Source organism: Chelon labrosus, assembly GCF_963514085.1.
Source record: "Chelon labrosus genome assembly, chromosome: 2".
Taxonomy (NCBI): Eukaryota; Metazoa; Chordata; class Actinopteri; order Mugiliformes; family Mugilidae; genus Chelon; species Chelon labrosus.
Genome location: NC_140338.1, coordinates 29359074 through 29384232, shown reverse-complemented (window position 1 = coordinate 29384232; position 25159 = coordinate 29359074). Strand labels below are relative to the sequence as shown.

Sequence of the window (25159 nt, the reverse complement as noted above, 5' to 3'; positions counted from 1 at the left end):
AACTGCATGTTATATATGCTTAAATAATTCCAGTTTACAGTTTAGCACATTTTACACTTATGTCATTTTGCACAACTACTGTCCCTTACTGTAATACTACTTAACATAGCATTTTTCTTTTTATTTTATCTTTTTCTTTTCTTAAATTTACTCTCTGTATACTATTATATATGACAATATGTGAGATGACATAGACATTTTACTGCGTTGTTTTCAATTCCAAAGTTATGGAAAGTGTCTATGGCCACTTAATATTAGTATGGAGATGTGATAATAATCTGAGCAAATTCATTCATTCATTCACCTTCTATACCCGTTTAGTCCTGTTAAGGGTCACGGGGGTCTGCTGGAGCCTATCCCAGCTGTCATCGGGCGAGAGGCGGGGTACACCCTGGACAGGTCGCCAGTCTATCGCAGGGCTAACACAGAAAGACAGACAACCATTCACACTCACACTCACACCTACGGCCAATTTAGAATCACCAATTAACCTAATGAGCATGTCTTTGGATGGTGGGAGGAAGCCGGAGTACCCGGAGAGAACCCACGCAGACACAGGGAGAACATGCAAACTCCACACACAAAGGCCCAGCCAGCTCATGGATTCGAACCCGGAACCTTTTCGCTGTGAGGCATCAGTGCCTTTTCTTCTTTCTTAATACTGCTTTTACTGTTCATACTGAGCATCTTGCAGAGCTGAAAACAAAACCTCTCTGCACCTTGTTCATGTTTCTAAACCACTGCTCTCATTCTATAAGCAGGAGTAGTCTTAATGTGAACCCTAGCGCTGATATTAATTGAATATCTCCTACAACCTTGGAGGCCAGTAATTGAAAAGCAGCCCGGCTGAGGCTCAGAGGTGTCGCTGGCCCTTTAAGAGATGTTTTGACTCCGCACGTGCTTGCCTTATATGGGGCCCAGCAACAAACGGTGACCGTTAGTTACCTCTGCTGCTGCTCTTCTCCGCTCCGCATCGAGCTGCGCTATAAAAGCTGGCGGAGGAAAAAAAAACTGTTTTGTCAGACACTGAGACACGGAGCACCGGAGGACCGTAACTGCAACGGAGTGCAGTTTATTCACCATTTATAACTTTTTCTTTTTGTCGGACGAGGAATTTCTATTTATGTGCAAAGGAATAGAGGATATACACACCGTCAAGGGAAAAGCTCGGTGAGTCCGAATCTTTGTTTTGAGTTTTTTGGGGAATTTATGAGTTTCTTTGTTGGATGAACAAAGAGATGCCACCTCGTTAAATTTTTTTCAAATAACTATTTATCCACATGTTGTCAGCTTAAAGTCAGTGTGTGACATTACAGCTTTTAGCTTTGAGTAATAAGCGAAAATAGTTTGGACTTGAATGCAAATTGATATGCTTTATTTATCAACGAAATATTCGATTTTCGTTCATCATCTTATCTTGGCAAAGCTAAATCATTATTGCAGTGTGTTGAATGGACGGTGCATGTTTAAGATAATGCAGCTCTTTAAGTGCAATGACAAGTGGCACAGTTATTGTTTTGCTTCTTTATCGCAGAAGTGTCTGTTTAATAGGATTTCGTCAAGGTAGCTACAATCAAACAATTGGCTTCCGGTCGGATATTACAAAATAAAAGCCAGTGTTTGCAACGTCTTTATTTAATAAGGAGTACTACGGTGAATTAAGGCGTATAAACTACATGTGCACATTATGCCTTAATGTTAGTCAATGTACGTTCAGGACACATTATTTTGTAAGGCTCTAGAGGGTATATCTAGCCACCTGATTGCAAGAGTTTTAAAGGCATGTATATTTGGAGCTTAATGCTGAAAGCTCATTCTCTTTCTTCATCGTTTCATTTTGGCTGACTTGATTCCGCAGCATCGCGAAGCAGAATGACCGACAGTAACCTCAGTTCAAAAGAACAATAAAATAGAGGCACAAAACTAAATCTGACAGATGATCAATTTTGACAGACTGTCCTAACGTTGACATGTGACCCCAGAACCAAAGATTCGCTTGCGTGACAATGAACCTGTCTTAAAATAATTTAATTTTTCAGATTAAATTCTCCTCCACGGGGAAACGCTAAAACATCTTTGTGCTGTTTTTTTTGTTTGTTTGTTTTTTTTGTTTGTTTGTTTTTTTTAATCATCGTGCATGTTTGACGTCGACGAAATGCCTGTGCTTCCTCTTAGCATTTGAAGAAGGAGAAACGTGTCTTTCATGCAAAACATCGACGTCTTTATCATCTTCTTTTCCTGCAGCTCAACAGTGATCTGTCCTTCTTTTGATCATTCATTCATTCGTTCAATTTTGTGTCATCTGCCAAGAGTTTGCCGAAATCAGTTAAGACAATGGAGTTGAGTGGAATGGGAAAAACCTGCTCGAGTGTGATATAACACGTGAGCATGGATTGATGGTAAACAAGTATAAAAATATGATTTGTGTGTGTGTGTGCCACTAGAGGCGCACTCGCTCTGCACCATTTGGTCAGCTCATCACTGAGGACTTCTTTCTGCGTATGATGTATTTCCATCACAGCGTTTGTCAAAATCGGAACTCGTCGACAATCCATGATTTTTGACTGACTGTATTATTTCAGTTGAATTTAAGGTGATGAAAAACAGGCGAAAGTCTTTTAATGGTTCATAACATGGGAACTCGATGTTTTCTGTGTGTAATACAATTAATAAATAAAATTAAAAGGAAATGAGGACAAAATCCATTCAGTGCATTTCAAACCTGGAGGCTTGGATTGTAGGAGTGGTGTCAAGCCTCAAAGAACTGTAACACTGCAGTCGGATAAATGGCAATACAGGTGGTGTTTTGTTCACCCTCATTCAGATCTGTGCAGTGGTGTCAAATCCTCCATTAAACAAATACGTGACCAAAGTCAAACCTGTGCCGATGATGTTTTCTGTCTGTAGAGGTCTAAATGGGGTTTGTTAAATCACATGATCTTCTTTTGCAATTATTTACTCAGCGAAACAGACGACTGTTTTGTCAGTGTATACATATCTGTTTGTTCAAATGATGTGCCTCTCAGCGAGTCTGCCGCAGGTACATTGTTTTTCAATGAAACGCTGCTGCGAGTGCTACCATAAAATGAGTGACTCACAGAGAAAGCAGATGTAGCAGTTGAGCAAACACTTCACATTGGTCACTGTCCTGTTTGTTGATCTCAAAGTTCCTGTTAGTTTTATTGCGACATTTAATACATTCCATTGGATAATCCAGCCAGTTGCGTGCATCTGGACAAAATCTGGCCAGTACTCGTTGGTTATGAAACACCCAGTTCACTTCTTCATAACATTTGTCATGAATATTCCTTTACAATCTTTATAACCACACCAAGAGAAGGGAATATGTTTTGATGCCAGGAGGCATTCATTTTGCAGTAATTCAGACAGCTAAGAATGTGGCTAGATGTGACTTCGGTGTTATTTGATTGTGTTAAAGGAAATGTGATGTGAAAACCATAGAGAACTGGATTACTGGCTTGAATAAGACAGAGTTGTTTTGACCCAAATGAGATCAAAAATGACTCTGTCCTTGACTTCGCGGTGCTGTTGTTTCATCATCTGTGATATCTAATCAGCTTTATTCTGCATAAAGGACATTCATTGTAATAAACAGGTGGGCTTTGATCCTTCCACAAAAGGAAATCCCACCTTCATATCGAAGTTCACCGTTAAACATAGCCTCCATAAAAAGAGGAAACTGTTTTTAAACATTTCTATTTTAATTTATATATATGTAACCTATTTTTAATTTTTTTAATTTTTTTTTGCAAAAGATTCTCTGTCGGCTGTTAATATAAACTCTAAATGGGGCCCGAAGGATCAAATGGTGGTCTGATCACACCATGTTGCATAATGAAACGAGTCTGAACTCAAATCCAAGGACTTTAGAATCTGCAAACAGAATAAACAAATAGACCTGAAAGAGTATGCATCCCACTCAGGTTTTCATACGTGAGTGGCATTTAGTGCATCTAACAATTATTTTAATCAGGGGGTTGTTTGTGTCAGTAAACAACGGGAATGACTGGGACTAAAACGATCCTGTGTTATAACATTTGCATCAAATGCAGAATTGTGTTCCACGCTGAGGTGTTAACTGGGTGAAATTTGTGCCGATGAAAGGATTACCAACAGCTTTCATCACCCTCTGCCCCCCACCCACTCATTCTACCAGATGAAGTGTGGCTCGACCTTTGGACAGAAGAGTCTACATGAGGTGGACCTCAATTTGCAGTGGTTAGCAGCCTTCTTCAGTCGGTTGTTGACTTCATTTGCAGAGTGTTGCTGTACTTTTGGCTGGTTTTGTTCAATAGGTGAAAATGCTGTCATGATGATTGTTGTAGTGCTTCCTTGTCAAGTTACTGTATTTTATTGTTTTTACTCGGGAATCAAGCAGTAGGCTATTTGTAAAGACTTATTTTCCTGAGTGTGACCTCATCATGGTACAGTTTCAGGTCTTTGGTTATGGTTTGTTCATGTGATGACTCCCTGTTCTGTTTTCACTTCAGTTTTTGCACGTAAATCAATGTGAGAATTGCACTTTTTGAATGTTATCATGGGAACAAAGTTGGGCGGTAGAGGGTTAGTCGGCTGACTGTGTTTAGTTTGTGGCTTTTTCACTGGGATGCAAGTGTTATTTGATGCCTGTGAGTGGCTGACCCTGGTTCTTGTGTTTTTGGGTTCACAGCGTGGAGCTGGAGCGTGCTCAGTGAGGCTTGGACGACGGCAATATGGCAGTCTCCACTCAACTGGGTTTACTCCTATGGAAGAACTTCACCTACCGACGGAGACAGACTGTAAGTGCTAGTTACTGACTCACCCGAACAACGGAGCGGATGTTTTTTTCCATGTACTTATTTTTCCGTCCTAACTATGTTTCTCAGAACTGAACTTTTCACTAGTCTGTGCTTGGTTTTCAAGTCAATTTGTTATTAATGATCCCCAAAGAAACAATATACCTTTTATATATTTATCTTTCACAAATTTCGCTTTATTCATTTATGCATGCTGTTTTGCAGATTAATTTCCTCGCCCTGCAGTGTCATTTTGTTTGAAGCTATCCAATCATGCTGTCAAGATTTTTGTTGATAAGTCCTTAAATAAACAGAGATAGATTTGTTCTTCTCTATGATCCTCCAAGAATGCTTTGTCTCCCATTATTGGTGGGTTGACTTTGAATCAGAGGTGTTTTTTTTTTTTTGTTAGTGTCCCGTGTCTTGTCATAAAGGCATAAAAAAGACTCATCAATATGGATTTGTTTCTAGCCCACAACAATGGCAATGATGTAACTGTCCTCTCAGCCATTTGGACTGACTTTGCAAAATGTCATGAGTCAGTCGAAAATGTGATTATGACACATTTACATTCAGATCCTTTATCCAGTTACTTACTATCTCGTGTTGGTGGATGCCCACACATTCAAAGTTATGTAAATGAAATTCAGTTTGAATTGTAGCATAGTGCCCCTTTATATGTAGGGAGGCTCTTCTTTGAACAATTAAAACATTTGTCCATCAAGAAGGAGCCACTCCTCGAAGTGAGAGCAGTGGCGTTCCGACTTTCAGTCCAATCATTTCCAACAAAGGGAAACAATACATATTTTAAAGAAACTGGCTTTATTCTTTATCCCCACACTATGTTCTTGCCATGTGGTTTAAGGCTGAGACAGAGACAGCTGAAGTGCAGAGACCATATGGAGCAGATGGACAAACTCATAGTCCTTTAAACCCAGCAGACCTCTCTCTGTCTCCCCTTATTGACCCATATACTTTACCAGACTCATGGTGGGATTACTATTCACAAAGACAGCAGCTGACACATGCCTTCATTATAATGTTTTTTCTTCTTAAGCACTGTACAGTACATGACTGTAGGCGTAGATGAACTACAAAAACAATTAAGCAAACAAGAATATTACAACTGCTTGATTTATTCTACTTTCATGGGTTTTATATTGTAAAAGTGAAAAGACTGCTTCATTTCACTGACTGACTTCTGCCATCATCCTTCATGTCTTAGATCCAGCTAGTGATTGAGATCATCTGGCCGCTCTTTATCTTCTTCATCCTGATATCAGTCCGGATACATTATCCACCATACGAGCAACATGAATGTAAGTGTTGTGAGTGCAACAAAATCACACAGGAACAAATTCAGAGTTTTGAAGTTTCTGAATCCAAAATCCACAAATTAGTCATCTTTTAGCAATATATATTTATATAAACACAAGTCAGCAATTTTTCAACTTCTTTTTTTTAAATAAAGATTTTGTTTTTTATTAGTCTGCTATGCTGTTGTTCTAATACATTGTCTATTTTTAGTCAAAGTATTTTTCCCTTGATTCTTGGTAAGATCAACATGTCAGTCATCTGAGTTTTCAGTGTTATCGTCACAGAACGATCCGTTAGTTTTGTCAATATTTGTTTGCACTGAGTGAACATGTGATAGGACCTTCAGCTCCTGGAAATGGGAGTTACAATATCAGTTGTCAGCATAGGTGGTTTCACAATGTTGACCACGTTTCCACTCAATAAGATTATCACTCATTGAGTGAAAGCACAAAATATTCTAACAGTATTTGAAATGTGGGTTTTCACGTATGGAAAGAAGAGCAGCCCCCTGTTCCTTCAGACACTAATATATATATATACTGAGATATACATATATATATATACTGAGAACCTCACAGGCATATGCCTTTCTTTAAACACCAGTGCACCTTCTACTGAACAATTCAGATTTAGTTATTTAAATAAAATGATAATTTTGTTGACCACAGAACCAGTCTCTGTATTTTGGGGAAAAAAAGTATTGGTACCACATGATAGTGTATCAGAAGTCAATACAAGCCCAGTGAACACAGTGAACTCACAGAAGTATGTCAACTTCCTGACCCTATTCTCCTTCCGTGCTTATCTTTTCAGTATAATCGCTGGTTATCCTCCGTAAATTGCCACAGTAGCATTCTAGCTGGCTGATAAGAGTTGTAAAGATAAACCCAGCACTTTTTAAAGCTGATCTCAAATCGGCACTTGCAATTATCTATTTGTCCGAAGAATTACTATTTGCAAAAGGATACCAGATATGTGGAAATTTTGTAAACATTTAATTCAATAGCGTAAGAGAATCTGTTTTTGGTCAGATTAACTAAATAAATAAAAAAATACATGATTACTAATACAAAGTAGAATCATTTCATGAGGGTCTGACTGTTACTGATATTTGACTCCAAACGTAAAACTAATCGTACAAATTGTATGCTTATTCTTCAAGGCCACTTCCCCAACAAGGCTATGCCTTCAGCAGGTACTCTGCCCTGGGTACAAGGCATCATCTGTAACGCCAACAACCCTTGCTTCCGCAATCCCACCCCTGGAGAGAGTCCGGGGGTTGTGGGAAACTTCAACGATTCTATGTGAGTAACATGACCTGTGTACTGGATGGATTTATACTTGTCAATACTCTGTATTTACCTGTTCAATGAAATAAAAGAAAATGTCGGTTTCTGTAACTTTACCTTTTATTTAATTGTTTATCAACATAATATTTTTCATTTATTCACAAGATACATCTAACTGTGTGCTTCCTGTCTGCTTTCAAACATCACCAGAATCTCACGTCTGTTCACTGATGCCAAGAAAATCCTGCTGTACACTCAGAATGATAAGAGCTATGAAGGCTACAGGGGACTGCTCAGGGCCCTCGGGAAGATGCAGAAGAACACTGCTCGTAAGGACATCGTTTTGATTATATCCTTGTTTTGTGTTGTATTAAGAGATGTACTCATCCCCACCTGTCTATCTTTTCTACCGACCTCTATTTAAGCCAAAGCAACATTGGAATGCAGATCCATGCTACTTTTAATCTCTTACATTTAAATTCAAAAGGGACAGTGAGACATGTCACTCTGTTAGTAGAGGGTCACGTTTGCAGTCTAGCCGCTGATGCAACTGATACTGGCCTTGAGACTTCAGAGAATCCTTATCATATCCTGCCAGGCGTGGGGGGCCCATGTCCCAGCAGCTAGTGGGTGTCGCACTTCTCTGCTATTACGTGCGTGCTGTAGGACAATTGTGGACCACCGTGATGATTTTTGTATAATCACTGTGTAGATTCTGCAGATTGTTTAAGCTGGAATGTTGCTGCTTCCTGTCTATGAGGCCTGGTCACAGACAGTCTGTCACTGATAGAGCACAAGCTAGTTTTTATACTCAAGCTACGAGTTTTACCAATACATTCATCTTAGAAATTATATATATATATATATATATATATATATACACACACACACACATCTGTGGCGCAACATTTTATAATAACAGACTTGTTATCATTAACCTTGGCTGTTGTGTAGCGTAAAAAGAACATCCATCTTGTTTATGACTCAACGCAACCTCAAAATATGAAATGGGGCTGTGATTTAACTCTTCACTTACTTTACTTTGCTTCACTTGAGTTGACATCACATAAATGCAACTAGGTGAAAAAGAGTCTTCTTATTTCCTTTGAGTAGCCTTTACTCATATGATGAGAACAATCTGGTATTGTACCAACCGCGTTTACAAGAGGAAAAAGACGAGGGGATGTGAAAAGGAAAGAGGAGTGTTGCAGGACAGAGTGCTGGAACAGTAAGAAACAGTGATGTAACGACTGAAATGAGGGGGGTAATTAGTTTTGCTGTCCTTTTGTTGGTGTTGCTTTATTTCATTTATACTCATGATAATCAGTCCATTTAGCATCTATAAATGGAAGGGTATTCACCTGATTCCATATCAGATCCTAATGTAAGGGCATATTGTGCCGCGTCTACCATCAGATATTATGCAACAAAGCAGAACAATCAACGTTCTTCTTGTTTTGGCTCCCGTCTGCTCTGTTTGCCCAGAGGTACAGTCTGTTATGCAATGATTCAAACAAAACATGGCATGGTTTGTGAAAGATTATATGTTAGAGCAAATTAAAAGAAAATATGTTAATTTTTATTAGAAAATTTCCAACATTTGCATGTGTTTCTCAATCCTATAGTGTGGTGTTGGACATCCTCTTCTCTGGTATCTTTTTCCTGTCTTGTGTGCAATGTGCATACATTAGTGACCCAATAATAGATGTTCTTGGTTTTATCTATTATCTGTGGGTCATTACAGTTTAACTGCAATGAATAGAGCCTTGTTTCTCTAAGGCCCGAAGTACATAGGCAGAAGGTTATGGTTAGTTGATGAGAAACAATTGCATTTATTGTTGTATGTGCAAACACTTGTGAAATCTCAATTTATTATAAGAAGTCTGACTCAAATATGCTGTCATTAAAAGCAGTCAGACAAAAGGTGGCGAGGTTAAACGTTTAAGATGTTCTTGTGTATTATGCAGTTCCAATTTGAGCTTCACTTTAGTGAAATGAAAGTGTGATTTATAAAACTTCTTGGCCTTGAGTATCAAAGCGTATTAATCTCTCATTTATTCAAAAAGCTGTTATTAAGAAAACCTTCCTCATCTCAAAAATGTTGCGTAACTCTGAAATGTTCAAATTCCCAGTTGTATGTTTCTGCCGTGTCACATTCCTGCCATGTACTCTCATATCTAATCTCATCAAGCCAAAAACAACAACAACAACAACAACAAAAAACATTAGACCCGGTCAACACAAATCCACTGTGATTTATCTATAAGTAAAAAGTTTATCTCTAACCCCAGCATCTCTTCATGATCAGTTTAAATCTCATTCGCTGACCCTGTGAATTGCTGAATTATTTACTGACACGTGAGGGGCTCTGCTGTCAGCTCTTTGATCCAGGTTGTTATTCTTATAGTGTCACTCTGCAGCAGCAGCAGCAGAACCATCAGCTCTGTTCGCTTTCTCCGCCATCATCATTATATCAGCGCTTTTCCTTTTGTGGATTCAAGAAAAATGTTGGATTTATAATTGAGCTTATGAGACTACTGTAGCGTTCTAATAATAGTGAGAGCTTGAATGAAATGAGGACCATGTAGAGATCGGCCATGTCTCAAAAAAGTCTTGATTAAGAAGCACAGCAGAAACAGACTCGGACTATCCATCATATTTCTTCTTGAAAGGTTTTCCTATCATCATAAGTGGGTGCAGACATTATTCAAGAACGTTTATGTTGGTAAATTGAGAATATGTGATTCCACATAATTCAAAGCCTGTTTGAGCATGGTATGTGATGTCAGTATCAGTTTAATTTCAAACAGGATAGGCAGTGCCAGGAGCATGTGCAGACTTGTAAGCGTTGATGATGTTTGCCCTTGTGTCAGGCTGGCTCCAACATAGGAAAATAAACACACAAACAAACACAGATAAGACTTCTTACGTGGTCTTACTTCAAAAAATGTCTCTGTTCCAGAGAGGGGATTTAGACCACTTAGGCAGTTCAAATAAAGACAACAAGCACAGATAAGATAAAACAAAAAAATGAAACTCAAGCATATACACATAAATCCTATTGGCTGGCAACAAACTCATACATAGTCTCCATGCAGTCTTTCCATCTTAACAAGGTCGCACCATCCAGTCTGGTGTGTCCTCAAGGGCCTTTGAATGCAGGGCAACATGGGAGCTGTGGCTTCCTACTGGGACATGGATTAGACTTTATTAGCACTCCCTGGTTGTTAACCGTTGAGAGTTGAGGTCGCATGTATATACACACAGATCAAGGTGTACAGTTTCTCATGCACAAGCCCATATAGAGAGCTGGGATGAAAGGGTGTAAGTATAAAACACACTCTAACCTTATAATTAACAGACAGCACAGACACTCTGGTGCACAGCTAAGCAGGCAGTAATGGAGAGTGACGGCAAACATGTGCCTCCTAAACACACAAAAACACACTGTTCTCTTTCACTTCCTCCCAGGGGGGGTGCAGTTCAGCTGCGACAGAGTGTTTCCTGTATTTCTGTGGTTGTCATCTAATAGTTATAAAACACAGAGAGTACAAAAAGATTTACTGGAGATGAAGAGAAGGGAATACCAAATGAGAGGGAGTCATTAAAGGAAGATATTTTTAAACAAACAATCAAAAATTCTGCTTATTAAGTTGGGAACAGATGCAAGTGGAGTGAAGCAGAATAGCACAATAAGAGCAGTAATCATCAGAAAAACACAAAAAAATTGTGTAAAACCTTTGGGGGGTGAGAAGACTTTGATGCGTCAAGCCATGCTAAAATAAAAACATGCAGCCACATTAACAATCTGCTTTAAACTGGCGTATGCAAGCTGCTAGTGCTGTTCCGGTTTTCACTGCATGATGCCACTAAACTAGTTCCCCCCAAAAGTTTAGGGCAAGTTTTACTACAAGCAGTAAAAAGTAAAAAGGTGAGAGAATATGGGTAAAACATGTAAGGAGATATTCAGGAAGGGAGAGGGGTAGAGAGAGAGGAGGCAGTATTTGGACCAAAGTGAAATGCCCTGTAGTAACCCCTGGCTGAGAAAGTCAGAGCTGAGGAAAGAGGACTGTGTGTGCGTGTGTGTGTGCGACCACACAGCTTACTGTTGCAAGTTTCAGAAATGGTTTGACTTCCTTGGAATGCGAAAAAGTACAAAGCACTTTCAGAGTAGTGAGGAAACAGTACATGTCTGTGTCATCAGTGTACAAACGCACGATATGATTTGAAGTCATTTAACATATTTAATATACTGTATATGTGTTTTGTTTTTTCATAAAAGAGGCTTTTTGTGTCCATATTTGGTTGACTTAATGCTTCTATGATTTTTTTCTAGGTTTCAAGCTGAAGGACTTTTTGCAAGACGATGAGACACTTTCCCACTTTCTGCATCACAATGCTTCACTTCCTCATCATGTGGTGAAGCACATCGTGGAGGCGGATGTCAATCTGGAGAAGGTAACATTTTACTGGCATGGTTATATATATACATTTTCGTCCATCAACATCTTTTCTTTAGAAAATCGTAATGATACACTGATGAGCTGAAATTACCATTACCAGTGCTGGTGTCTAAATGTGTACAAGCTCCTTGTTTTGTCCTTTTCACATGTGAGATAATCATACTCCCGCTGGCTGCAACGCTTGTGCATAAATCCAATGACCTTGGCTTCATGGTGTCTGCTGGGCCACAGGACTCTGCTGTGGCTCAGCTAAGCCCTTAATACTCACAGTGGGTGGGGGGTGGATGGGTGTAGAGGCTGTCGGGCAGTGGCCCCTCTCCCATCTGTCTTTTTGTTTCATGTGTTTGCCACGGTCAATATAAGTAATGTTTCTATTTTAGGCTAAATTCAATAACTAAAATTTCCATGTTTCTCTCTCAAATCTCCTTGTTGTTATTGTTACCTCCCTTGGTTTTAATTCCATTCCTCTTCTTGTTGTGTATCAGTTATTTTAGCTGAATGAGGATTTATTTCAGTCGCTCCATGCACACACACACACACACACACACACACATCAGCTCCTCTTCTTCCACTGATATCAACACTGTTTCTACAACACCATTTCACATACATTGATTCGGCTACCCAGCCCCACCTCAACAACAGCATCATCCTTGCTTTGCAGTTGGAGGGCTGGAGTCACATGGTCTCTTCCCTCCTCCCTTCCCCACATTTCTCCTCACGTGCAGAAACAGAAGCTCAAAGGCAAATTCACATTCACACCCTCTGATTCACCTCATCTCTCTCCCAGACATTCATGCATATTGATCAGAGAGGGTGAAATCCATTAGCTGTATGTTGTATGTTCTGTCTAACCATTAGTATGCTTCCCAGTCCTCCAAACTGACTGCAGTAAGCTCTGGTGTATTTCCAGTGAAAAGATTATCAGTTGCGACTTTGTATGTGTAGGTGGGTATACAATGATAGATATGATGGCATAGCACAGAACTGTTTTCTACAACCAAGTAAGGTTCTTGCATTAGAGGTAGGAGTAAAGTGCTTTTCAAAACATTTTTTTTGTCAAGATGTCCTTAGTATGCCCCAGTGGTCAGGGGATGCACAGTGAAATCATTCTGAGAACCTCATTGATTTTTCCATACAGTCAATTTTAAGGATTGTATCTTTTTTGGTTTAACACACACTCAGAAGAGTCGAGAACAACCACCATGGGAACAAGGAAATACTAACAGTCATCACATATTAAGGAAATTTGACTTAAGATGGGATTCTGTCTCAAAATGTACATCAAAGTAAACGCTTATGTCTTTGTAATTACATATTCAAGCTTTTTAAGTTCCCGAAAAAGAGTCATTGACTGTATCAATTTGTTATTGGCAACTTGCTTGGCTGTCTTAATGTCGCATGTGTATTTCAATGTGAAACATTTGTATATTGTATGTACATACCCAAATGAAAGTAGACAAATTTGGATATTTTTCTCTCCTCTGTGTCAAACACGTGTGCTTTTTAAAATGATCTACGCCATCTAAATGTCTGTTTTTTCCCTCTCTTTTTAGGTGCTCACTAAAGGTTTTGGCTTCCATCTCAGAGACTTGTGCAACACCACACCTCTGGAGGAGTTTGTCCACATCGCTGACCAAAATGTGTCCCGCATGACTCAAGAAATAATCTGCAACTCCTCCAGTGATTGGCTGAACAAGGCACAGAGCCACTTCCTGTCCAACTTGGACTTTCTGAAACCCATTCGGGTGAGTTTATCCCGAATGGTTTTATTTTTAACATTGCAGTCAAAACCTAGTCACTAAAGTAACCATGACCATTTTCATAGTATGTGTGCACTTCCTTGCTTAATATAGCTCCATAACAGGGAAACTCAAACAATGAGACAAGTTTGAAAAGCTACTGAAATAGTATTATCGATATGGTTACTGACCAAAATAACAAAATGAGGCCATTATAAAAATGTGTTGTTTTTTTTCTGTCACCCTTCCATTACCTCTTCTCTCCCTTCATGTTCCTAAATAGCCTGCTCCTTCTCATAAAACCTGTGACCTAAATGTGTGTCACGTTGGCAAAGAGAGGCAACAGTGGAACAAAACACCTAGAGTCCAGAGTCTACAGAGGAGAGAATATGCTTTTCTTTTCCCTCCCCCTGAGAGCAAGATCAGTTTCTAGCTCACTGTAGGTGCTCTTCACCCAAAAAAACATGTGTTGTTCTTAAAGTCTCAGTGTCCAAAAGTTGATGCAAGAGTGGATTTTCTTTTCCAAGAGTGACACAATTGTACAAAATGTGAGGGCAAGAACTCTTGCGTAACTCAACGTTCTTCCATGTGTACCTTGCATGTGCAGGAGAAATCATTTGGAAAAGAGAAAGTGAGATAGAATAGTGAGCAAATGAGGGACAGAGAAGGAATATACTAGAAAGCTGCAGTATCTTTCTCTCTTCCTAGACGGCTGTTCTGTTTTCAGTGACACTTGTGCTTTATCAAATGTCAGACATTCCAGCAGCTGACAACTGACAAGTGTGTTGGATGAGAACACACACACACACACGAGTGCACCCACAGAGCATTTTGACTGACGCTAACAAAGGAGGTCAAAGTCACCCTGGCCTTATTTTTCCCGACTCCCCTCTCCTTTCTTCACCTTTGACCCCAGTGTTGTTCTTCTTTCCCTCCCACCTCAGTTTTACCATTGTTTGTTTTTCCTCTCTCATTTTTATTTGCCTGTGTGACAAGACATGTAAGAAAGTACCTGAAGGAAAAAGTTTCAGACAAAATACTACTAACACCGATACTAAGATAAATTAAATTTATTTATATTAATTATACATGACATATTATGAAAAATATCTGCTATATAATAATGATTCCCTTTCTCTTTAACAGAAGGACGTGAGGTCAGACCCCAGAGTCGTCCAGGAGGTCTCAGCTGCAACCGATAATCTTCTGGAGAGCCTGGGAGCTCTGGGTGTCGAGGTAAATGAAACACACACACGAACAGACGTGCACAAAGAGGACTGCTGAAGTATTTGTTTCCAAAGTTCAGTCCTCAGTAGTCATGTTTGTGAATAAAATCAATTTTTACCAAGAATCAGATCTCAGTGAAGTAAATTCCTTTAATGTGAATACAGGCCACATGCAATAGTCAATATTAACACATATATGTCCACACAAATTAATGGGAAGTTTGCTGATTTACAATGTGCTCTGTGTGATTTGTATACACACACACACACACACACACACACACACACACATATATATATATGTATATATATATATATATATATATAAGTCCTCGAAATATAGGTTTCTGAAGTTTAAATAAAATCATACAGGCAGTTTTATATGTTATTGTAGCTGCTAACGCAGAAGACTTACTCAGCCAGCTGCCAGGTGCCTGTCCTCAATGTCTCGCATAGACACAAACAGTGAAGGATCACACGCACACATGCACGCGCATGGCCTAAGCTAATGTAACTCAGTCTGAGCTGCTGGAATGTAGCGAGAAAGGAGAGAAGCAGCAGTCACGCACACACAAACAAAACAACCCCCTTTCTCATAGGCTCCTGTTCTGCTGAATTGGCAAAACATTAAGACCCAGCCGTAAGTACACATATGTGACGTGGTTTTCTGTTTAAGCAGCTGAGCAACCATCAATAAATTGGTCTTCTCCTCCATCCCCATCTGCTAAAGTTGCAACCATCAGCAATCATTTATCTCCCCTTTCCACTGTAACATGCAGGAGAACGTTTAACTAAATCATTCTTGCACAACTTCTTCCATGGTTTCATCATTGTCTTTATGCTTGAAACCAGCTCTTTGCTATATTCTGTTGAGACCTTTTGTTTTAGGCTACTGAGATATGACATGCTAAAATAGCAGTGCCCATTTAACCAGGCGTCATTTGGTCGCTAACAAAAAATTTATTCTTCAGTTGAAATTAGTTTTGAAGTACATTATATGTGTTCATTTAGCTGGCTGACAGAGGAGGTTTGCGACAGGCTGAATTGAGAAATTGACCCACGTAACCTCTATTTCCTTATTAGTAGTCGTCTGCAGCCAGGTCCTATCACTGTAGAGAGGCAAAAAGAACTACAGCCTTAATGTCTTATCAGTAGTCAAGAAAAAGCTCATTTCCACATTGTTAGCCATATGACAAACCACAAGAAATGTACATATATTCAGAGACTATTCTAAATACTGCATGGTTGCTTTTCAACTTTCCAAGGTGTTTGATAAATGAACAGGGCAAACCAGAAGGTTTCAAAATAATTAATAAAAAGTCTTTAAATTAATTAAATCAAAACAAGGCAAATCATTCCTCACACAAATTCTCATTCCTTCTGAGAAATAGTATGGTTGGACTCAATACTAAATTGCTGTTTGACATTTTTTTTAAATGCAGCATTGCTTTATGTAATTTATCCGTATACTGTTTACCTAAGCTTTCTCTGTAAACATTGCACATTGACGTTGGTAGGTGTGAGCCTGGCATTGTCAAAGAATGAACTCCAATGAACTCCAGAGTAAGACAATGCAGGTCCACTATCCTTCACTAATTTCTCAGTTAGAATCCACCTAAAAGCAACATTTATTGTGGTTAAATTCAGACTGCTTACAGTCTTCCTTTCAACCCTTTTCTCGGTTTGTCAGTAGATTATGTTGTTCAGCTCAGGATGCTGGCAGTGCAGAGATTTCAACACTAATAATCACACATTCTTTGGCTGTTACAATTTATACTAAATCCTGCATCAGGATCGGTGGTAATTGCAAGAAATCTGGTAAATAATTTCCTTATGTGGCAAGATTAATATTAATAATAATAATGATTCTATAATTTTAATCAACAATCTTTTTTTTTGGAAACATTAATGTATTTTTGTGTTGTTTTAAGTAGTTGAGTGGCAGGGAGTATACGAATAAACAGTCCCCAAAACTTGACCATGAATCAGGTTTTGTTGTAATTGTCTAGACAGTCGCTAATCAGGCAATAATAATAGTTTATAATATTAATAGTTTTGTTGTATATATTATATATATATTTACATTATTGAAAAGAACCAATGTGTAATTTCATGTTAACATGAAATTACACATACAACCTGAGCTGCTCTGGTCTACATACAGTAGCTGTGTGCTTGAGCAAAACTTGAACTTTAGTAACCTTATACAGGCTGCGCTGTGAGGTTACTCCGGGGTGATCCTGTTCTGCTGCCTTCCTGTCTGTGTGTATGTGTGTGTGTGTCTACATGCGTGCTTGTGTCTGTATTGCTCACCTCGTCTCCCATCCTAATGTGGCCTTTATCCCACAAGGGAAATGACACATTTACTCAGTCACACAAAATCCTTATTCATCACAGAGAAACACACACTCTTACAGACCTACATGCAATTTTGTTGAAGGTGGAGTTGCTTGTGCATATGTACACACGCAAACTACTTTAGTTTGTATGTTTGAGCATTTGATACCAGTACAGGAAAGAAATGCATGAGACTGTTTTAATGCATAAATACTGGCAGCCACTCAGGAAAACCACTGACACAAAGACCCGGATATGCAACCAGTGTGAAAGAGCAGCAAAGCATGTGACAGTGTGATGTGGTTCAGCTGCAAATTTACCACATACAGAACGATCTCAGGGTCATGGATCTGAGACACAACTGTTCCCTTCTCAGCATTGAAGTGATTGCTAGAATTACATGCTGCGCAACAGCTGATTTGAAGTTACATAAATGACAGAAAAAAAGGGAAACAGTCGTGTATGCCACGTCAAGATCTTTTGCGTGTTACAAGTTCACCTTGTCTATTGTGTTAGGGTGTTTGTGTGTCAATGAGTGTGTACTCAGTAGCAGTTGTCAGTATAATTATGCTGTAATTGTGGAGCCTGCAGGGGTTTGCCTGTTAGAGAACGACTGATAGTAACCTCTCTTTGTTCTCAACGTTTCTTTGTTTGTTCTTTCTTTTTTTCTTTCTTTCTTTGCTTGTTTCTTTCCTCAGCCTCCATCCTTCACATTCATTTCCCAAGTCTACTGTAATAACCTCCCCTGCCTCACACATAGGAAACAAAACCTCCCTTCTGCTTGTAACCTTTCTTTGTTTTATTTGCACAAAATATCACCCCCCCCCCCCCCCCCCCCCTTCTTTCCTTCCCTGTCACGAGCTGGTGACATAATTGCATGTGTAGTTGACCAGTTTTGAGACTTTAACGGGAAACTTGTGCAGACTTGTCTCTTAACCGATAGTAACCTCTGAGTGAACCAGAATGAACTCAGCATGAGGTAACAATGCATAAGACTATTGAGAGGATATTACGATGTTTTCGGGAAACAAGGGACACATGACAAATGAATGTATTGTCCAGTGACTGCAATTAACAAAGCCGCAGCCACATTATTTTCATAGTCAAACAAATGTTCAACCAAATTAAATGTCAACAAAAATTATTTGAGGAAAAGCCATATTTTCCCCATCTAGACATTAATAAGAATTCCCAAAACAGCGGAGAAAGAGGGAGAAGTGTGGGCTTTTGTTCTTTTTATGTGAGACAGTGTTCAATAATATGTAAGTGACACTCCAGATTACTTGTTATATGCTATCTCAACTTGGCTTCAGATAGAAATGCAAACCCCCACAGATGCAGACACATACAGAGAGATAGGACTGGGAACTGAAGTTAAATTTATCTTAATCGGACAGACGGCTAAGTGTTGCACCGCCCGACAGTGACTTCCATGTTTAGAATACAACTCACAGTGCAGATTATAACCTTCAATAACTTCACACCCACAGCGTCTACGCAGGGTACATATGAGCTTCTGTTCTGACGAATGATAGCCTTTCAAATGAGGATGTACACGTGTTATGAGTCAGAATAAACGTGACATGTGAGACATGTACAGAGCATATTTGCCGTCAGATGTGGTGAAGACAGTTTCATTTAGCAAACAGTAGTAGCAGTACAGGGGAGACCATGTTTTGTTGCTGGAAGCTAATATGTATTTAGGATATATAGGAAAGATATGGATTTATATGATCACCAGACTAAAAGCTACCCATTTAAAAGCATAACAATAAAATAACACACACAGTGAGGTTATAAATTGTTGGAATGTTTGAATCTACTGTATGATGTTAAGGACAGCATGTACCTTCTGGGAAACAGAGTACCAGCTTTGAATTTTTGCGTTAATGTCTACAGGTCTGGAAGTGGTGTCCATGTGTAATTGTATGCTCTGGCTTCCAGATATCAATCATCATCATGGTAACATTTCAATCTGTGTCTCTGCGACAGCTTGCCAATATGAAGAGCTGGAAGGATATGCGAAAAGAGATCCTGTACCTAACCGCGAATGCCACAGGATCACCAAATCAAATGTATCAGGCCGTATCAAGGATCGTCTGTGGACACCCAGAGGGAGGGGGCCTCAAAATCAAGTCTCTCAACTGGTATGAAGACAACAACTACAAGGCCCTGTTCGGGAACCATGGGAATGACAGTGACAGTGAACCCCCCTCCACTTATGACAACTCTTCCAGTAAGTGTCCAAAACTACTTTAAACATCTTTTTTCTTTTTGCATTATTCACTCACTCCCTTAAGGAGACAGAAAAATTCAAAACTCAGAATAATTTTTTTTGTTTGTTTATTTTGTAGCTCCCTATTGCAACAACATGATGAGGAGTCTGGAGTCGAGCCCCATTTCCAGAATGATTTGGCGGGCTCTGAAACCTCTTCTCATGGGAAAGATCCTGTACACGCCAGATACTCCGGCAACTCAGAGGATCATCCACGAGGTACAGTAGGCCTAAAGACCTCATCAGAATTAAATATGATTATACATGAAACATTAGATAAGAATAAGCATATGTGTGTTTTCCAGGTTAATAAGACCTTCCAGGAGCTGGGTGTGCTGAGGGATCTTGGAGGGATGTGGGAGGAGATGAAGCCCAAAGTCTGGAACTTCATGGAGAACAGCGAGGAAATGGACCTGGTCAGGGTGAGTGGGCATATTATTCTTGTAGATACATCTGAGCTGCGCACTTAGTGTTCTTCCAGTTTATGTGAGGGGTTTACTCGAGGGCATATCTGTAACTGATGCATAATTATATATCTGCTCTTGGGTTTTTCTGTCAAGCTTATGAAAGTACTTGAAGCTGCGGAGAAAGAGGACAAACACAGGGAAGAATCTGGCTTTCATACTAGTGTGCCTTTAAGGGTAAACACAAGAGAGACAAAAATCTGATACTAACAAACAGACAGATCATTTGGCTGAAGGGGACAACAGGTTTAGGTCAACCATTCGACTTCAAGTAGATTAAGTCATAGAGAAACTGTTGCCGTGGTATTTAAATGTGAATCTGGCAGCTATCTAAAAAGATAAACCAAAACAAGACTTGACCAGTGCTTGTTCTCTCATATTTCAGAGACATATTGCAGAGACCAGAACACACAAGTGCTGGTGCTCTGGCTCACATGACTACTTGCTCTGCTTAGATTAATGGGTATAAAATTACAGTCAATATACTCTAATCGGCATGCATAGAGTTCATAACATGGCCGTTAGTGGCTAGTAATGTGTTGTTGTTGTTTTTTTCAGCTTCCCTCATATGCAAATTGCACCACTTCCATCTAGTGGTGGAAGATGATACTGTGAAATTACATCATGATATTTTCTAAGACTATTAACTATTCATAAACAAATAACAATTAAGTGCATTTTAATTTGACTACCAGTTTCTGTTTATGATGATATCCCTTTAAGACTTTTCATTAAATCTTTGTTCATTTGTATTTTGTTCTACCGGCAAGTTTTTAACAAGACAGGTCTTAAATAATATTCAGCTTTCTAAAACATTTGATCAGATGGTTATCTGTGCTATCTGTCTCTCATGAATAAAAATCTGCGTGGGAACAGGAGAAGAAATGAGAAGAGGCTTGAAACAGTAAAACATAAGCCAAAAGCTACACATATTTTATTCCAAAAGTGGGAGAAGAGAAACTAGGATTTAGTAAATAAGTAAGCCACTTGCACATATGGGGTATTTTGTGTACCTTTGGTCTATTGCCTAAAATTTTAGTTCTCTTAACAGGCAATAGTTCATTGATTATCAGTAATGAACAATATGATTCCTCCTCTTTGCAGACCTTGCTCCAGAATAATGCTAGTGCTGCATTCCTCAACACCCAGCTCAGTGGGACTGAGTGGCGTGTGTCGGACGTGGCGCGCTTCCTGTCCAAGACCTTGGAGGACCAAAGACCTGCAGGGTCAGCCTACACCTGGAGAGACGTCTTCAATGAAACTGACCAGGCCATACAGACCATTTCACGCTTTATGGAGGTTAGTATGTTAAAGTTGTAGTGCACAGGATTTTCACACAACTAGTTCAGTTAAGTTGTATCTGTAAAATAGGTGTAAGCCTTCGTCTCAAGAGAAAATACAGGTAAAAAATGGGGAAATGGGTTAAATGTTAATTGTCCATTTAATTTAGGTCAATACGTTATGAAATCTTCCCATATTGTTATTTAATTATTTTCGAACTAGATCTGGATCCTGACATGCCTATTAAAAGCCTTGAAATCAAACATTCAAATATCCTCTTCCTTCTTTAATCAAATTGAATCATTGGCATGCTGAGTGTGACACTGCCTCTGGTCTCAGAGAGACATATTGTCTCAATATGCCAGAGCCAAACCTCAGCGATAAACAACCAACCTCTATGCCAAATGTTAATTGATGGTTATGTCTTTGTGAATTGTTGTTTTATTTATCATGGTGTCATGGAATTTCTTCGTTATGACAAAATAAGCTTCATGGTTCAGATATAGATGTGATCTAATAGCCTTATGACTACCTAAATAAATTATGATGCTTCCCATTCCATGAACTGATTACACACATAATTGGCCATGAACTGAACTCTAAGCGTAACAGATTATTTTAATGTTTCCTCGGATTCCGCTCACTCTCCTCTTTCTTCTCATCATTGTGGAGAGTGTAATGCAGTGTACAAAGAGCATGTAAATCATTTAAAAGATGGACTTTTAAGCCCTGAGTTTAGGTCAATTAAATGCCCGTGTCACACAAGTGCTGTCCACCTTCAATTTTCATTGACTAATGTTGAGCAACACAGCAAACAACCTGATAACCTACTGACTCTGTTCCACCCTTTAAGGAGATCATACAATTTGGGGTAAACAATTTTTATTTTTCACACAAAAACTATGTCAAGGCCTTACATGACCATAAAACTGCCTGCATCCTTACGAGTGGATACGCTATACTGTTTGTGTATTGTGTCTTCTGAACTCACTGGCATGTAACGAACTTGGTATTTACTGGGTGAAGTACAAGTCAGCTTATGTCAGCTAGATGTGTGAGAGGCTAATCTGTGGGAGGTCTCAGCAAATCAGCTAAAAAAAAAATGTTGCAGTTATTCAGTGTCTAACCCAGTCACAAGAGTTTGTGTAATGGGGTATAGAGTTCATAGCTGTTGTCTGCCTCTGGATAATAACTGAGAAAGCATATGATTGTTTTAGCAGGAATTTTCATGACGTTTGTGTTGATTAGTTTTACGATAAACATTTTATTGTATGTAGACTTTGTTTTGAGCGTTTTATATTAGGCCAGTAAGGACTGGTTACAGACCATCAGCTGTGGAAGGTTTATTGTGTGTTTCTTCTTCTTTCTTAGTTCCATTCTGCCTTTAGACACAACTTACGTCTTTCAACAGCTACTGCTAAAGCACTGCCATTTCTAATCAGACTCTGATCATAACATATACCCACTCTCTTTCCTTCAGTGTGTGAACCTGGACAAGCTGGAGCCAGTAGCTAATGAGGAACGTTTGGTCAATAAGTCCATGGGTCTTCTGGATAACCAGAAGTTCTGGGCTGGAATCGTGTTTCCTGACATCGGCCACAGTAACAGTACTGACCTGCCGCCTAATGTCAACTACAAAATCCGCATGGACATTGATAATGTGGAGAGGACTAACAAGATTAAAGATGGGTAAGTGACTGGTTCTCTTAGTTGTTCTAATCTACTCATGCTGATCTTCCAACTTTTATGCATTTTTGATCTTATTGATTTTCATTTTGCTTTGCAGCTATTGGGACCCAGGTCCCAGGGCAGACCCCTTTGAGGACCTTCGGTATGTCTGGGGTGGATTTTCTTACCTTCAAGACGTCATCGAGCAAGGAATCATTAGAGCTGTCACAGGCAGCAAGGAGAAGACAGGCATCTATATTCAGCAGATGCCATATCCTTGCTACGTAGATGATATGTAAGTACATGAAGTGGGGGAGAAAAACAAAAAAAAAAACATCCATGTAAAGGGATCTGCAGAGAATTTGTGTCTAACTTTTAATGTCTGTTTTTACAGTTTCCTGCGAGTGATGAGCCGATCAATGCCTCTCTTCATGACCTTGGCATGGATGTACTCTGTGGCCATTATCATCAAGGGCGTGGTGTACGAGAAGGAGGCACGGCTCAAGGAGACCATGAGGATCATGGGACTGAACAACGGCACTCTGTGGCTGAGCTGGTTCATCAGCAGTTTAATCCCACTGCTGATCAGCGCAGGCCTGTTGGTGATGCTATTGAAGGTCGGTGTTGCGACAGACGCATGCATGTGTATACCCTGTTTGTCATCATGCAGGAATGCCAGCACATTTTAGAGAACAAGCCCACATAGTCACACTGATCATTTAAATTAGCATTTAACTCAATCTCTCAGTTTTTCCATGATGTCTAGGAATGTCATTTTAACTGTGAAAAACAAGTGAGATCATACCACTGTTTAATTCTTACTTTCTTTTCTTCTTTGTCTCTTTTTTTTCTTTATCAGATGGGCAACCTGCTGCCTTACAGTGACCCAGGCGTTGTGTTTCTTTTCCTGGGATCATTCGGCATAGTAACCATCATGCAGTGCTTTCTCATCAGCACCTTGTTTTCTCGTGCCAACTTGGCAGCGGCCTGCGGTGGCATCATATACTTCACTCTCTACCTGCCCTACGTGCTGTGTGTTGCCTGGCAAGACTACGTGGGCTTTGGAGCAAAAGTTGTTGTGGTGTGTAAAAAAAAAATAATACACATATGAGTACTTACATACATATTTCATATTGACATGGTCATAGATTTGATATTTGTAAATACGTTTTCTATCCTCTAATCTATGGGTCCTCCTTTCTTCTCTCAGAGCCTGCTGTCTCCTGTCGCTTTTGGTTTTGGATGCGAGTACTTTGCGCTGTTTGAGGAGCAAGGGGTGGGAATCCAGTGGTCGAACTTGCTCGCCAGCCCTCTGGAGGACGACAGCTACAACCTGACCACATCTATCTCCCTCATGCTGTTTGACGCTGTTTTGTACGGAATAATGACCTGGTATTTTGAAGCCGTGTTCCCTGGTGAGTCATGCAACAAGTTTGCAATTGTGGTATTTTTGATATCCATGTTATGTGTAGATACATGAGGAATTTGCGTTATGAGTTATTTTATGAGCATTCTGTATTCATTCTGTTACAGGTCAGTATGGGATCCCCAGGCCTTGGTATTTTCCTTTCACTAGGACATACTGGTGTGGAGAGAAAGAGAACAAGAACATCTCCGCCCATCTGTCAAAGAAAGGCAATGCAGACGGTACAGATCACACTCACTATTAGTGCTATTTATTTGTCTTTTCAGATACAAAACCAATAAGAGAAAATTGGTTGAAAGTTAATAGTCAATATATGTACGCATACTACAGCTTGTGGTCTTGCTAAAACACTCTTGTTCTTGTTTTTATCTTATCTACAGCTGTCTGCATTGAGGAGGAGCCAGGGCACATTGATCCAGGTGTTTACATTGAGAATCTGGTGAAGGTCTACAGCCATGGGAACAAGCTAGCTGTGGATGGACTGTCCCTGCGATTCTATGAAGGACAGATCACCTCCTTCCTCGGCCACAATGGAGCTGGCAAGACCACAACTATGTAAGACAGCACTTTATCTTCAGTTCATCTACAATATGTGTTGGTCTAACTGAGCTCGGAGTCTGAAGATAGTATTTTGAAATCTACAGATCTGGAATATTGATTGGTTATTTTGTTTTACAGGTCAATCCTGACAGGGTTGTTCCCACCCACCTCTGGTACAGCCTACATCCTCGGCAAGGACATCCGTACTGAGCTCAGCACCATCCGACAGAATCTGGGCGTCTGCCCCCAGCACAATGTACTTTTCAGCATGTATGTATATACAAGACCAAGGGCTGAATTACTTGCACCCTTTTAGCCTCCTGTGTTTTGGTCAT

General features: G+C 39.6%; 1 protein-coding gene across 2 annotated transcripts in view; it reads left to right on the top strand.

The window, feature by feature from the left end:
• The first annotated feature begins 964 nt into the window (after positions 1-964).
• Positions 965-25159, top strand: part of LOC311498557 (phospholipid-transporting ATPase ABCA1-like) — a 34804-nt gene continuing 10609 nt past the window's right edge. For both annotated transcript variants that reach the window (XM_084559205.1, XM_084559204.1), the window contains exons 1-20: positions 965-1170; positions 4691-4799; positions 6022-6115; positions 7276-7417; positions 7613-7731; positions 11739-11860; positions 13422-13613; positions 14754-14843; positions 19163-19406; positions 19525-19664; positions 19751-19867; positions 21014-21208; positions 22671-22879; positions 22977-23153; positions 23253-23475; positions 23718-23939; positions 24069-24273; positions 24392-24505; positions 24665-24839; positions 24963-25094. In XM_084559205.1, coding sequence (XP_084415331.1) covers positions 4734-4799; positions 6022-6115; positions 7276-7417; positions 7613-7731; positions 11739-11860; positions 13422-13613; positions 14754-14843; positions 19163-19406; positions 19525-19664; positions 19751-19867; positions 21014-21208; positions 22671-22879; positions 22977-23153; positions 23253-23475; positions 23718-23939; positions 24069-24273; positions 24392-24505; positions 24665-24839; positions 24963-25094 — 2978 coding nt within the window. In that variant the 5' untranslated portion in view covers positions 965-1170; positions 4691-4733. The remainder of the gene's footprint in view (positions 1171-4690; positions 4800-6021; positions 6116-7275; positions 7418-7612; positions 7732-11738; positions 11861-13421; positions 13614-14753; positions 14844-19162; positions 19407-19524; positions 19665-19750; positions 19868-21013; positions 21209-22670; positions 22880-22976; positions 23154-23252; positions 23476-23717; positions 23940-24068; positions 24274-24391; positions 24506-24664; positions 24840-24962; positions 25095-25159) is intronic.